The sequence below is a fragment of the Lotus japonicus genome, chromosome 1 (assembly GCF_012489685.1).
Source record: "Lotus japonicus ecotype B-129 chromosome 1, LjGifu_v1.2".
Classification (NCBI taxonomy): Eukaryota; Viridiplantae; Streptophyta; class Magnoliopsida; order Fabales; family Fabaceae; genus Lotus; species Lotus japonicus.
The window spans coordinates 100,971,042-100,987,194 of NC_080041.1; the positions used below are offsets into that span (position 1 = coordinate 100,971,042).

The 16,153-nt window shown below is 35.1% G+C and overlaps 1 protein-coding gene and 1 non-coding gene across 3 annotated transcripts; one reads left to right on the forward strand and one right to left on the reverse strand.

Moving 5' to 3' along the window:
- The first annotated feature begins 6,288 nt into the window (after positions 1-6,288).
- Positions 6,289-6,360, forward strand: TRNAK-UUU (transfer RNA lysine (anticodon UUU)). Its single transcript has one exon. It is a non-coding gene; the product is annotated as a tRNA-Lys (tRNA).
- A 2,337-nt stretch (positions 6,361-8,697) lies between these two features.
- On the reverse strand, positions 8,698-15,302 carry LOC130732333 (uncharacterized). Of its 2 annotated transcripts, XM_057584402.1 has the most exons (6): positions 14,710-15,302; positions 13,308-13,377; positions 12,413-12,729; positions 10,579-10,662; positions 10,391-10,463; positions 8,698-9,397 (listed from the first exon to the last, which is right to left on the reverse strand). In XM_057584402.1, the coding sequence occupies exons 4-6, from the start codon at positions 10,603-10,605 to the stop codon at positions 8,835-8,837; spliced, it is 663 nt and encodes a 220-aa protein (XP_057440385.1). In that variant the 5' UTR covers positions 10,606-10,662; positions 12,413-12,729; positions 13,308-13,377; positions 14,710-15,302; the 3' UTR covers positions 8,698-8,834. The 2 variants fall into 2 exon arrangements, with proteins under 2 accessions (XP_057440385.1, XP_057440386.1); XM_057584403.1 differs by lacking the exons at positions 12,413-12,729; positions 13,308-13,377; positions 14,710-15,302 and adding an exon at positions 10,932-11,097.
- Between the last annotated feature and the right edge of the window lie 851 nt (positions 15,303-16,153).

The window sequence follows — 16,153 nt, forward strand, 5'->3', positions numbered from 1 at the left end:
ATTCTTTGCTAAGAAGAACAAGTGCTCTTACCTATAAGGAAAGTAAGGCACCCAAAAACATTCCCTAAAATTTAACAACATTGAGCAATTTTAACACCAGATTCTTCTAAGACCCATACACATTTGTGTTGATATTGCATGCTTTGATGTTTTCACCCCATTATCCTTGCTCATGATCATGCCAGTTTCCAACACTAGTGGCGTCTCCATCATGTCCCAAAAGAGGTAATAATGTGTTGCTAGTTTTCATTATTTTGGTCCTAGGTGAGATTGTTGTGGCCGTGTCAATTAAGGTAAGTCCCGGTCCAAGAATTAAAATGAGCAAATATGTGAAAACCAAGGATTAGATCATTTTCCTTTGGTGTGTAGCACATAATCCTTCTCCAAAGGCAGTGTGCAGGATTGCAATCAATCAACGGGTCTTAGATTTAATTAGTCAAAACGATATGAATGGATTTCTCGCTTTGGAAATATATGCAATATATTGTTAAGTCAATGATCACACATACATTGCATATATGTGTGTGTGGAGAACTTGGAGTCAAAAAGTGGTTAAGATTTTAGGTACAAAGGAAAAGTAGTTTTCTCAGGTTAACAAACTGATATAGATTAGTTGGTCCTTTCCTTGATAGTAACTTGCAAAATCCCATTTAAGGTATTGCTGAAAGAATGGAGGGCAAGCAGAATTTAAAAAAAAAAGAAGCAGAATTAACAAAGAAAGAAGAAATTGCTCAAGAGTGAAACAAGGGGATGATGTTGAACTCGAACATTGCGGCAACATCGAACTCCAACAGAAAGGGCGAAAGGAGCTGGCGACCAGGGAAGGGGCTCTAGCAAGGGCGTAGCGCAACCACCAATGGCAGCAAGGTTGAGCGAGGGTTGAATGATGGTTGTGGAAGTTGCAACTTGAGCGTTGAGAGAATTTACGACAATGGAGGGCAAGTATGAGCGAAGGTTGAACGCGATATGCAATGAAATTTTTGGGGGAAAATAGGGCTGAAATTTATTTGGGAATGAGGAAATGAACAAGGAACCCACGGGAGGTTAATTAGGGAACAACCTTAGAAGGAAAAATAAATTATGAAAAAAAAGGAACTTAGGGGCTAATAAGTGTCAATTTTGCGTATTTTTTCATATTATTGTGGGAACTTATTTAACTTATGTGTTATTTATTTACTTATCATTTTTACCCACAATTAAGTATTTTAGTGGTTCTAATCCCTATATTTTGATGTAGGAATGAGATTGGTATGAAGATCTACTTGGAGAAGGATTGAACCGTGAGAAAACATCAAAGTTGAAGTTTTGATGGCACGCTGCTGCTTGAAGCAAGTGAAAAACAAAGAAGAAATGTTACATTGGCTTGAAACTCGCTTGAAGCAAGCGCAAAATAGAGAAGAAGTTTTATGTGCCAGTACAGTTTGCTCGTAGCGAGTATAGCTCGCTTGGAGCGAAGCTAATCAGTGTAGAGGATCGTTCAATATGAAGAAAAGTTCCCTTGCTTGAAGCGAACTGAGGTGTCCATAATCACTTATTTATGGCATGAAATCCATTTTTCTCGAAGCCATTGTCATTTTTGTATCCATTGACACCCTTGCCATTTCCTCATCCTTAATCACTTAGAAACATGGAGAGCACAATGAGCACTTATGGGCCCAAATTCGTAAGCCTTATATCACCAAGATTTCGACCATTTTGCATCTTCGACTTATTTCAAAGACTTGGTGAAATTTGAGTTAACACCAAATTGACTTTAATAGTCAGTGAGCTGATGCTAATTAGCGTTGGTCATGTTGACGCTACTTTAGACTGAAACACAACTGATGAATTTCAACACTCTGTGTTGGCTTTGTGGTTGTTTAACCGACACAAACGAACACAAATTAGTATGAACGTCAAAGCAAATGCTAAATTTAGTGTTTCTTGTAGTGTACTCCTCAAGCACAAATTACTTTCTTGTAGTGTACCTAAAAGGCGCTTTACCTATCAAATCCTCCTATTTGTTGACCATTTCTTCTTTTCCAAGTTTTGAATCTTTGATACTACAGTATGTTAAATTTGAACAAATACACAAGAAGAGCAAAGAGTGTTAGGATATTGCGCACCATAGCATATAATCAAATCGTAGTATCTTATTGTTCTTTCCCGCCCTTTATTATTGATTTTTTTCCATGACGACGTGGCTTTTTCATTTATAGAATCAGAAACAATGATGAGGAACAAGATAACTAACAATACTATCCAGCAATACTAGTTTTTCCAATTTATGACTAACGACATCAACGGAAATAAGATTCAACATGAAGTAGTCGGTCTTAATTGACAATGAGTCAAAGTAGCTGAAAATGCACATAGAAAAAGCTAAATGTTTGACAACGAATAGGTTGCCAAGATTCCAAAGAATATAGTTCTAATTCAGTTTCTTAGGAGTAAGATTTTTTTTTATAAGCAATGGATAATATATATTGAAAAAAAGTAGTACATCATAGGAGTAGATAGTTATTTTGGTGTGTAAATGATATATGGTGACTTTATATATTCAGTTTCATAGGTGGCTTTAATTCTTGAAAAGATAAATTCTCATTTTTATAAGGACAATTCTACGATTGAAAAGGTAAAAATTGGTTCACGCGTGATTTTGTTTTTATTTGATATTAAAGATAATATTTAACTACGAGGTGTGATGTGGTGGTTGCTCATCTTGCCCTTTAACTATGATGTTGGGAGTTTAATTTGACCATCGTCAATGGGAATGAAACACACCTCGTGGCTTCTCGTTTACTGCTCAGGTTGAACACCTTGATCTCATAATTAAGAGACGATGTGAGCAACCATCACAACACATGAACTTGTGCTTTGTAGTGCTTGAACCAATTTTGTGAACTACCAAATATGATATGTGTTTGGAGGAGCATCAGGTTGTCCCTACTTGTAGGATGCCCCGATTGGTTGCATAACCTTTTTCTCGGCGACTACCTAGGACCCTCTATACCTCTTGGCATCCATCGCTGAATCCCACTTCAAGGGGGATACTATTCCGGAGAAGGATCTGATTGTCCTTGCTTTGGTCATATCCACCTTCGATTGATACCTTCTCAGGCTCCTCTAACCAGTGAGTCCCTTTCCATGACTCGCGTTCATCTTATACTCCACAATCGAGGGCATTTATATCACTTCTTCACATGCCATCACAAGTCTTTCACTCTAACCTCAGGTGTAGCCACGAAGCTCGAGATTGCGGGACATCATGTATACGCACATCTGAGCCCTCCAATCTCTGCTACTTGTGAACCGCATCAGGCACTCATTACTCCATCGGTATCCATAAACAGAGACACACAAAAGGCAAGTAAAAGGAAAACCCTCACGTACACACACTCTAATTCCAACCTTAGCCAAAATTATCTCCTTGAAATGTGACGACGCCTCACTTACTTTGGCCTTGGAGTGTATTCACAGGGACCCCTCTGGGGTGTGGACAACGAACCATAGTGGACTTGCTCCTTCTCTTTCTGTCTTTGCCGCCTACACTCGTATTCATTGTTCCTCTTAAATCAACACTGTTCACAGTGATTTGATCGAATTCGTCCAATCAATATACTTTGTATGTAGATTAAATGTTTATCTTTTTTTTTAACTAGAAATACATACAAAACTTAACAATGACATTAACCCTCACTCTGAGGGCAGAAGTTAGGTTAACACTCTCAAGTATGGTAATTTTAGGACTAAAACCTCTCAAACATTGGAGGTGAAACTTTTATGGGATCAAAATGCAATTTAACTACTAAAAATCACACTATTGGATTAGCAATTTTGTGTTTGCAGCTTCTTCAGCTTTAGCTTCACTTTGTTAACTTGTTCCCCTGCTTTTACCACTCCCATTTGATTAGATCACATGGACAAATCTCAAACATAAGCAATTTAACTACAATAAATCACACTATTGGATTAACAATTTTGTGTTTGCAGCTTCTTTAGCTATAGCTTCACTTTGTTTTTATCCTTTTCCCCTGCTTTTACCATTCCCATTTGATTAGATCACATGGCAAAATCTCAAACATAAGACATTGTTACATGCACATCTTTTTGCCCTCATTACTTAGGATTGTAATTTATATAGATTTGGAAGTGAGGATTATTATAATTTTTAGAAAGACTATTATTTTGGTAGCCAATGTGGGACTTCTTAGCAAATTTACTTATAGCTAGCACACAGTGCCAGAACCTAAGCAAATGCATCTTTTATTTATGTTTTCCAAATTTTAACCACAACATTCCTAAGATTTACATGTCTTCTTCTTGTGGTATTAATAGTAAAGTTAAACTAATGACAGTGTGCCACTGTCTGGTCTCATGCGTTTACAGATTCTTTTGGCTGGTTTTCATGGCTATGCTTGCTCTGGCTTTAAAAGATAGGCTTGTGATACACTTTTACTATGATAGACACATGATGGTTTAGATCTGTGTGTCTCTTATAAGTTCCAAAAGTGAAAAAGATAAAAGAAGAGACACATGATGAGTAAGATTGCCTAATAACACGATTTTATATATCTAAACCAAGGACAGCAAAATGGGTCCCAAAAGGAAAGATCATTGTTTTATGATTGGCTAAATCACCCAAGAACTCAATTGGCTAAATCAAATGGGTCCCAAAAGAAATGTTAAAGGTGTGTGATTGGCTAAATCACTTAAGTGACTTCATGTATCTTCAGTAGACAAAGGGAGTTTGATTGTAGAATGAAAAATAGTGTATCAATAAGTTAAACGTGAAATGGCCTAATCTGAAGTGAATGAAATGAAGTGTTATGTTGATCTCCCATGTAAGTTGATGAAAGGGAAATTCCACGCAATTCATGTTTTCATCAATTCCTTTTGTCTTGAGGTTTTGTCTTGAGGTGTGGTGGAAATTAAATTTCAATTAATTTAATTACATGGGTAGCCGTTCTTTTATTTTGATTTGTCTTGTGATCCATGTGACACACGTTCAAAAGATGCCACTTTTCATTTCTCCCACACCAACTAATAAACTGTAATTTTTTTAAAAATTTTCACCAAGTTTTTTTTTAAACATGACCAAGTTAATTATACTGACTTTTATATTTTGACTAATTAATTTGAAATACATATATTTATTTATCCAAAATGTTAAGTCTTTTTATACACAAATTGGTCAATATTTATAAGTTGAAGTAAAATGCAACACTTACACCTCATTCTTGTGACGTTTGGACTCTAAAAAAGGTACTTCGCTCCCTTTCAACTCTTGTGACAAAATATCAGAATATGTCACAAAATGTGAATGACTGAAACTGAATTAGTTATAGATTTTACAAAGGGATGTTTTCCTTTATAAAAGTAATTGTGGCGAATTTTGGAGATAGAAAAACTTTCGTCACTAAAATTAAAGGATGTAAATTAGTGATGATCTTTGTGATGAAAATCATACTTTTGAAAATCCGTCACTAATTCTATCTATATACTCCAAGCGAGCTTTAGAAAATTTACAATTCAAAGATTTTGTGACGGATTCTGACATTTTGTTACAAAATTTAAAAGGGTGGAGGGGAGTGTGAGCTTTAGAAATATGGGATGAAGTGTCATTTTTAGAACCTTAAGGAACGTGACTCATGAATGTATTTTACTCTATAAGTTTATGAGTAATGTGCATTTCTTTCATTCAGGTAGCCCCTCATGACCAAGGCCCCCTCCTCGAACATGGGCACCTCTAGGATATGAAAATCCAGTGAGGAGCGTGCACCGAACTTAGCCAAATAGTTCACTGATGCGTTACAATCACGGTGCACTCGTCGGAGAGCATGGACCAGTCCCGACCGAGAAGCTCGTAAATTTCGCTCACCACAAGAAGAACTGTCTGCTATCCAAATCATCCACCGAGTGCAAGAGCTCAGCACAATTCGTTTCGCACTCCACTTCCTGAAGCCACAATTCCAGATAAGAGTCAATCCGTCGCGAAGAGTCGTTGCCTCATCCACATATTCTTTTTTTCTTTTTGAGAAATATTAGTAATACACTTTTTTAAGCAGACTACATTCTTTATAGGCCTTAAACACACTACATATAATTGATTTATTCTTCAAAATTTGATATGCACATATATTCATAGATTATTAGCACCAAAAATTCATTTTAATATGTTTTTACTGTTTACGTGTGTAACATAGTGTACATTTAAAATGAAATAAGCTAAAAAACACTCGGAGTTACATTGTTGCACTCAAGTTGTGAATTAGTATTATATTAACTACACGCTTGACTGCCATCTAAGCCTTTTTAGCTCAGTGGTAGAGCGCGTGGCTTTTAACCACGTGGTCGTGGGTTCGATCCCCACAGACGGCGCTTTTAAAAATTTTGACCTTTTTTGTCCCTTTATTTTTGTCAACGTTTTTTTTCATTGGGCCAAGCCCAACTACACTCTCAAGGCTATTCTTATCATCATTATTGTTTGTAATCAAAAAGTTCACTGGATGATAGTTTTCACTTTTTAATCATATCTCCCCCTTCAATAAAAAATATATAAATCATGTCTCCTCCCTTTCTGGTATTACCATATTCTTATGTTTATTTGCCAAAAAGATGTTTAAACAAAATATTTTTATCTTATATTTCAAAAGTTCATTAGGATTGACCAAAAAAAAAGTTCATTGGGTTGAGAATATTCATCAGCATCCAAATTACTAACTACTTTTCACTGTATTTCACCCACAATGAGCACCAATTACAAGTATTTGAGAAAGAATCATTTAATTAATTCACAAATATATCGATATCAATGATCTTTTATTATAAAAGAAAAAAATATTAAGTTTCATTTGGTCTATAGACAATTTGACGGCAAATAAATATATAGTTTTTTTATTGTAGCAAATAAATATATAGATATCCTTCATAGAAGTCATATATTATTTCCTTTAATAGGCCTTCTCATAAACATTGCAAAATTTTGAGAGAGGGGGCATGATTTGAAAAAGAAAACACCAGTATATGAATTCTTAACATCGATAACATCATAACAAAAAATCCGACATGTGAGGATATTTGAATTTGAAAACTATGTCTGTGAGAATCAAATCTACAACCATATAGTTAAAAGCCACGCGCTTTACCACTGAGCTAAGAAGATTTAGGCCCAGTTTGGAAGAGCTTATTTGAGCTTATCTGACAGCATAAGCTCTTATGCCAGTGTTTGAGAGAGCTTATGCAAACAGCTTATGGTCTGCCATAAGCTATTTGCAGCTTATTTTCATAAGCTACTCAGGATAGCTTATGAAAAACAGTTGAAAAACAGTTTATGCTTATACACAGCTTATTTTTAATTTATTTCAATAAATTTTTAAAAATAGCTTATGAATAAGCGCTTATGTCATAAGCGCTTATGACCATAAGCGCTTAATTAAGCTGTTTATCCAAACGGGGCCTTAATTGACCATTTTGAAAGTTTACTTTTATTTAAAATATAACGGTTTTTTAGTGCGAAACATGGCACTAAGTAAAATTATATTTCAGCTTATTTAATCAGTACTATTGACCTATTTAGTTTTATTTACTAGTGTCTGTTCATTTTAAGCTGAAATTACATTCACACAAATTTTAATTCTAAGACACACATGACCAAGATGTATATTGGTTAGGGTACCTCTAGTACTATTATTTTATTGAACTCTTTGGCTCATCAAAAGAAAACGTAAAAAATAAAAAAGCAAGGTGTAAATGTGAAAGAAGGTTTTGATTTGAGCTGAGTGAAGTTGGTTCACGTTCTAAATGCAAACATAATCGTAGTCGTTACTATTTTAAAGAATGTTCGGTTTAAAGTTGATCCACTTTCCCATACACATTTTGTCAATGGACTAAATTTGTTGCTTCATAAAAGAAAAGAAAAGAAAAAACACATTCACCATGGAGTCGGAAATAAAGTTAATACTTAGTACAAACATGCTCTCAATTATATTGGCTCACTGAAAGCCTAGTACATTCTCAGTTATGGTGAGTTGGTTCCATTTAGCTATTAGCTCTTTGGCTCTTTGCATACTGAAGGCCATATAAGCTGGTGTATGCGCCACTTTTATGTAGAAATTGAATATGAAAAGCGTTTAGAAAATTATGAAACTTCAATCAACATATATTCATGACTTAGGTTTTGAACCATAACCCATAACCCAATGCCATTTAAACACCTATAGCAAAAGTCATGCATATTTTTCAACACATGTTTTTAGGTAAAAATGTTGTAATAAGAAAGTTATTGAACCTCAGCTCAATTTGAATATCAGCTGCTAAAGTTGTGCAAATTTGAACACATGTTGTCACGATATGTTCTTTGCACAATTGAATGTCTTTAAATAAAAACTACTACTAAACCAACCAGCATTGATAAAATTACAAAACTTCAATCCAAGGTAGATTGGACTTAATTAAATTTCAAGCCAAACAAACCCCATGTCATTTGAATATCCATAGTTAAAGTTATGCAGTCTTGAACACTTGTTGTGTGTACCTGAATGAAAATCATTCTACAATTGATTCTAAAGGCAGAATTAGTTTTGCAGAGAAGCTTCTGTAATTAGCTTCTGAGTTAGAATTGATTCTAAAAAAAGAAAAACGGATCCAAACACACTAATCCTTATCTCGTCACATCCACTCTTTATAAATATGGTACAAAGAAAAATGAATCTGAGCTCACAAGTCACAATCCTAAACCGAAACATGAAAATTAAATGTAACCACCAAATAAAACTCACTGTAAGAGTAAAAGTGGCATACTTGTAAAGTTAAACAACATCCTAATTAAACAAGTCAAAGTATGCAATGCCTTATTAGTTTATGAAACACAAACATTTCCCAATAATTCTCTTAATGGATCTAATAGCAGATTTTTTAGGTGCAGGTTGGTTGTTTGCTTGTGAATTATTTTCTTGTGGATCAAACGACGGCGGTGAACGATTCCGCATCTGAGAGATTCCTCCACTCTGTGAGCTCTCTGGAGTATTATGATGCTGTGAATGCACTGAACAGTGAGAATTATGCAATTGACCTGAGTTTCTTCCTTCACAGTGTCCGCTAGGATCATATTCATGAACATGATTATCTCCATAGGGAAGAGCACCTTGTGCCATGTCATAGGAGTATGGATTATAAGAAGTATCATAGGGATATCTTGAATATTGAGAATATGGATCATGGCTCATGAAATTGTAATTGTAGAAATTTGCAGGGTCTTGAAACTGTTGATATGGATCTTGATCTCTTAAACCATAACTAATCCATTCAATTGTAGCATGCTTCCTACCCCTGTTTAATTTCAACAAAATTGATTGAGGATTTGCTTTGCCTTTCACAAAAATGTATCCATGGGATGGATTAATCTCACAACGTACATCTGGCAAAAGAAAAGAAACATCATCAGATAACATGTTTGGATGAGCTTATTTTTCTTTCGAATCAATTCTGACACCTATTAGAATAATCACAGAAGCTTCTTTCCAAAATTGGTTTTGGCTACATAATCAATTGTATAAGAATTTACAAATATGCTGCAAGAAAGGAGAACCTTTCAATCTAATATCAATTCCATGAAAGAAATTGCAGTGGTATATATGATGAGTAATACCAATTAAGCACAAACAGTGAAGGTTTTGATAAATGCAAAACTAGTTTGTATAAGAATTTCCTGTAATGTAGTGTATATAACTTGGAATGAGAACTTTTTTCTACCATACATCATCAAATAGGTAAACAGCTTGGAACTTTTTGAATATGATTTAAACTAAAGTGTAAGAGAGATTGAACTAGTTTGGATGCAAATTGAAGAGTGCACAAAGGGTTCTAAAAACCCTTAGTACAGGAGAAACAACAAGACCAGCAGAAGAAGCAGAAAAAACAGAACAGGGAAACCAGCAGACACCACGCGATGAAAAATGAAGAGGAACAAGCCTCTAATCCAAAATTGAACTCCCAGATGCAATCCTCAAGCCTCCAAAAACAGCAAGACTAATATGCAGGCTCAACAGCACACAGGACACACCCCAGCAGCGATAATAAAACCAGATTCATTGTCACATATCCCAAAATATGTAACTAAATTGCTCTCACAATTTCAACTCTAGTGTGATGAATATTAAGAGTTTCTTAAAGAGTATGGTTTTAAGGATCAAACTTTTCATTGAGAAAATCTAATAACAAACTTTTAACTATTGCGACCCGTACGTATTCTACTGATTGCTGGATCATGCAAGGAACAATAAAATATGATGCTAATTGCACATTAACATATTAACATATATGAGTGAACATATTAGCAATCAAATTAATAATTCACAAAGTCAAAATCTTGCAATTTTTTTCTATGAGAAACTTCAAAGAGTAGAGATACCTTTAAAGCTTTCCAAAACTCTAGTCACAGAGGCTTCCCATCCATTTGAAGTGTCAATTCTAAGTAGACATTCCTTACAAAAGAGAGACAAAATATTCAAAAAAATAGAAACCAAAACAGTTGGAATTCAAATACAAGAACGTAAATAAAAAACATGAAATTCGAGTTGTAAAAGTTGGAATAAAAACCATGTAGTCCCTGTCATCTTGTGCCATGCTTGGCCACCGGTGATGTGGTTGTTCGGGTAATGAATCCTCTCTATCGGAAAAAAACTGTTAAGAGACAATTTTGTTTAAGCAGGTTAGAATTATTATAGATGGTAAAATTCTCGATAATAAATATTTAACACGGTTGCATTCAAAATAGGGACGTTAACACAAGTAGAATAAATCGACCAAAACAATATGCAAAATTTCTTGCTTTGAGAGCAGAATAGTTTGAAACCTTGTGTAAGTTGAAAGAACAAAAAGTAAAAACATGAACACAAGTTTAGAGGAAACAGGAGAATAGTGAAGACCTCACTTTGTGATGAAGAAACTACCTCGGATCAGAGAGGAAAATGAAGAAATCGAAATGAGGCGTCAGAGTTTTGAAGAAAGTAAGAAACTAGGATAACACTTGTGCCACACCTGACAATTGAGCATTACAAATCTGATGCTGTAATGTAATTCAGAAATTTAAAAAATAATCGTATTTGATTGATTGGTTATGGATAATATTAATTGATTCGATATTGATATTTGTTACCACGTTTACTTATCTAAATCAGGAAGATACCTTAATTAGAGAAATTATTCATGGTAAGTTTTTAATACTTTAGATTCTCTTTAAAAAAAAAAAACTTTAGATTCAAATGTGATCAAATTAAATGTGATTTATTTTGTCCGTTTATATATTATTATAGAGTTATTTTTTATAGACTCAATCACAGCCGTAAATTGATCGATTTCCCCTTCTACTTTGGGTATTTTTGTATGCAAATTGATCGAATTCTCATATTAATTGAAAGTACATTTCATGACTTAATTTTTTGTAAAATTTTGTTTGTAGCTTTTGTGGGTTAGCCTTCACAAAATGGGAATGACTTAGTCGACCACGTGACTTTAATTGGGCTTAGGTAAATCCAAGGTTTGTAATTCGTTTTTCATAGACACTGTGGTGTTAAACAAAATATATATGGTTTGTGTTTGACATTACACTTCCATACTTCTGCCGCAGGTTAAATTTTTTGATGCTTCATACAAAGAGAGCCAAAATAATAAAACAAACACAAAACCCTCTACTTGATTGCAAGGAAGTTGAAAATTTTATTTTCCTTGAAAAAATCTTCCTTGAGGGGGCTGTGTCACCTGTGTGTGTGTGTGTGTATGTTGATGCAAAGAATATTATAGTTAGCTGAGTGTGGAATCATTTGTGGCTGTTTTTGGCTCATCTTCTTGGTTTCAAGGCACAAAATAGCAAATCATTTGATTCTATTTTATCATGTACTTTGGTGAGTTTAAGTTAATAATTTTAGTTTCATAGATAAACAAGCATTACTTTTTTTTGAGAAAATTTTAATGGATTGGTGTCAGTCCGTAAGGAGACTTTTCAAAAGGAGGAGGATGTTAATTAGTAATTTGTGAATAGTAATACACTAATATTAATAAGTTTGTTAACTACATTGATCACTACAAATAAAAAAGCAGGTGAATTGTGGCATTTATTTTTGTAATTTGCGGGGGTTAGAACCGCCACATTCGTCGTAAAGCATTATATTTATTAGTTGATTTCCTTCCCTCTAAATATTTCTCTAGCTTTTTCAACATGTTGAATGATAGAAGGAAACTGTCATACATACCAAAGATATCAAGTGTTCCAAATCAGGTTTTGATGAAATCCACATTACTTGAAATAAACATTCCATTCACAACAATAAACAATCCACCTACTTGAACCATAGGAAGACAATACTCAGCTGGAAATTAAATAGCAAGAAGTAAACAATGAAGAACTAACCCAGCAAGTCCAAAATAGTAGTACCTAATATTTTGATATCTGTAACTCCTCTGGCTACTGCTATGTCAAATTGCTCTCTGAAGCAAGGATTTTGGCTGAAACTCTGCCCTTTGCAAAGAACTCACATTTTCAACCAGGAGAAGATACATAGGGGTTGGCATAAGTTACAAATTTTCAGTATAGACCACTTGGTACTCTTTTCCTTCTATAATTCTCTAATGATTTTACTAAGAAAAATTACAACCTGCTGAATAAATCAAATTTCTTTTATACTAACCTTGCTACTGTCAGTCTTTGCTGGTGGTAAGTTGCTCCTTGAAGTGTTTTTTTTGGTTCTGCTTCTGTGTTGCATCATAAAAGACCAAGCCTTAGTGAAAGGTAGGAAACATATTCGTTTCTAATACAGAACTGTGAATAATTGCTAAAAACACTAAAGTTGAGAGAAGCATACAAATTCTCCTCACTACGAGTTTTTACCAGAAGATCCACAAAATCACCTTTTTCCAGTTCACCTTTTATCTTTATGTTCAGGGGATTCCTTTAATTATCATATGAGCGTTTTAAGAATCCACTGCATCAGGGGATTCCTTTTATCTTTATGTCCAGGGCATAGCTTAGTAGAGCATGAAGTAACAAAGTGAGGTGAGGAATCAAACTCATCCATATTTGCCATTCTATAAAAACAAATTGCATGGTGTTCTTTGCTCCACAAAAATAAATTACAAGACAAAAGGTGTATTCATTTTCATCAAAAGCATAGTCTAATATGTGGTTTTAACAGAAATCAAGAAAAATTATGATCATCAAGCATGACAGTTGCTTCAATGATTGAGAAATCATAATTGTGCTAGAACATTTCTGGAAGTAAAAACTATGAAATCAAGTGAAAGCATCTACAGGCTTCAATTTAACCAGCTACCTCTTAATTGATTCTCTTCCTTGTCCTAGACATGCCAATTACCGACTTGGAGCACATGGGGCCACAGTACCTGAGCCATTCACCAAGTCAAGTTAATATTTCAGCAGGGACAATGTTTTATAGTCTAAAGAATTCTTAAATAGTTAACACTTAACACACTCAGTTGTCATGCTTTATCATCTCTTGGTAACAAATCACAATGCATTGTGTGACCACATTTCATAACAATAGTGCCTTTCAATGAGTCAAAAAGGTATTTTAACAATATATGCATCATTCATATGTATGAAGTCTATTGAAAAATCAGAATTCAGATAAATAGGCATAGCTTATAAGTAGAGCTAGCGTGTGAAGTAACAAAGCAAGGTGAGGTGATGAGAAGTTAAACGCTAACTAGCTTCATTTTCATTCATCATCACCAACCAATGACTTATGCCCTCAACATTCAGAGACAAAACACAACCTCTAACTAAAATCCAGCCAACAATTAAGCTGAAAAAGTAAAAGTAAAATAAAATAAGTTCTTAGCAAAATTGTGCAAACTGCAAACCTAGCATAACCCTGCAATCACTCATCAAATTCTCATGTATATTTTTATTTTTTGGTAAGCCAAAATGAATTTATAATATCACAAGGGGTGCAAAGAACCCATACACAAAGTATAGAGCACATAAGAATTGGAATAGACATCCTTTGAATAATAATGAAACAGGGAAAGATAAGAAAAATGGGAAAAACCAACAAACAACTAGCCAAAAACTAGAACTATATAGACAACTGCTTGAGCCCAGCGACCCAGAGTGACACCAACAAACAGCTAGCCAGGAACCACAACATGGGACACTAGCCACCCGCCACAGTGTTGGGCCAAAGAAAGGGCCCAAACAAAGGAGATGGATAAAATTCGGGGGATAAAACTCCACATTGGACTTTGAGCAAACCATAAGTGGACCAGACACCACATCTTTCACCCAAAACCTTAAGACAATGAGTATATGGGTCCTCACACTTATAAACCACTCAAACTTATCCTTAGCTTCCAATGTGGGACTTACTCACACTTGAAAATTCCCAACAATCTTTCCCTCAAGTGTGAGTCCATCTCAAACAAAAGTTGAGCTTGTACTCATCCAGAACCTCAGAGACCGTCATTATGGGCTTGTGGTCCTGAGTCTCAGAGGCCCAGGCCCATGGTCAAACAACCATCGGCTCTGATACCACTGTTGGGCCAGAGAAATGGCCCAAACAAAGGAGATGGTTAAAACTTGGGGGATATAACTCCACATTGGGCTTTGAGCAAACCATAAGTGAACCAGATACCACATTTTTCACCCAAAACCTTAAGGCAATGGGTGTATGGGTCCTCACACTTATAAACCACTCAAACTTATCCTTAGCTTACATGGTCGGTTGACCAAAGAAGGCAGACTACGCTGATTAGGTTTGAGCATCTTGACTTTTCCCTTGATCTTGCCATGATTGTTGAATGTGCAGCCGTTCGTTACCTTGACTCGTGAGTAATTACGGAAGATCCCTTACTTAGTGCATTGTCTCTAGAGTAATTGCGGAAGGATGGGTCTCTGGAGTAGTCTGACCGACCTGCTGAAGTAATTACGGAAGGATGAGTCTTTGGAGTAGTCTGACCGGCCTGCTGGAGCAATTTTGAAGGATGGGTCTCTGGAGTTGTCTGACCGGCCTGCTGGAGTAATTACGAAGGATGAGTCTCTGGAGTAACCTGTCCGGCTGGTAAAGGCATCATGTCTATGTTGACTATGGAGTGCCTATGGATGGATGAACTTCTTGAAGTAGCCTGACCGGTCGGGTCAAAGTACCACGTCCACCCAACCCAATTTGTGAGACAGTCCAAGGGTGTTAGATGGTAGTTGTGGTGGTACAGGTTGTCGAGTTGTGTTGTCAACGCTGTTGGTTGTAGTGGTAGATAGTGTTAGACAATAGTGGGGGTGGAGGCTGATGAGTACAGTGAGGGAAACAATAATTGAGGGTGTTAGGAACTAAGGCATTAAACTACAAGAAAACTAATAATGACTGATGGTTTTTACCAACGGCCTCATATCCGTCGATAATTCTCATAACTCCAAAGTTAACAGCTAATTGAAACGAGTCCTTAATTCTAAAGTTAATGAATTACTACCTTCGTTCCTATATAACTGTCCAAAGAGATACGAAACACACATACTATTAAGGAGTGCAATTAATTTTGTAATTTTAAATAAAAATATTATTTGTTTTTCTATTTCACCTTTTAGAATTCATTTTATCTTTCTTCATTTATTGTTCTTGCAAGGGTATTTCTTGAAAAAACATCATTTAATGCTCTCTTGAAACTCTAATAAGTGTATAGATGTATAAGAGCAATTTTTTTTCTTCTTCAAAATAGACAATTAATAAGGAACAGAGGTAGAGCTATAGTAGTAACTTCCTTAGTTCTTTTATGGCTTAAATATGTTGGAGGTCCCTCTAAAATATGAGTCATTTGGTTAAGGCCCCTACAAAATTTTTTGGGTGGAATAAACCCCTAATGTGAAAATAATATATAGTGATAAGCCCCTGCCGTGAGGTTCCGTTTAATTTCTGATGATTCTGCAAACGGCGCTGACTTAGATTCTATTTTGTGAAAATTATTCAGTTAAAGGGAGTGTCGTGTAAGTAAATTATGGTTGAAAAAAATAAAAAACCCAAAGTAAAAAACCCAAGTAAAATCCTCAAACGTACTTGGGTTTTTTACTTTGGGCTTTTATTTTTTTTTATTTTTTTCAACCCTCATTTACTTACGTGGCACCCTTTTTAATTGAATAATTTTCACAAAATATAATTCACGTCAGCGT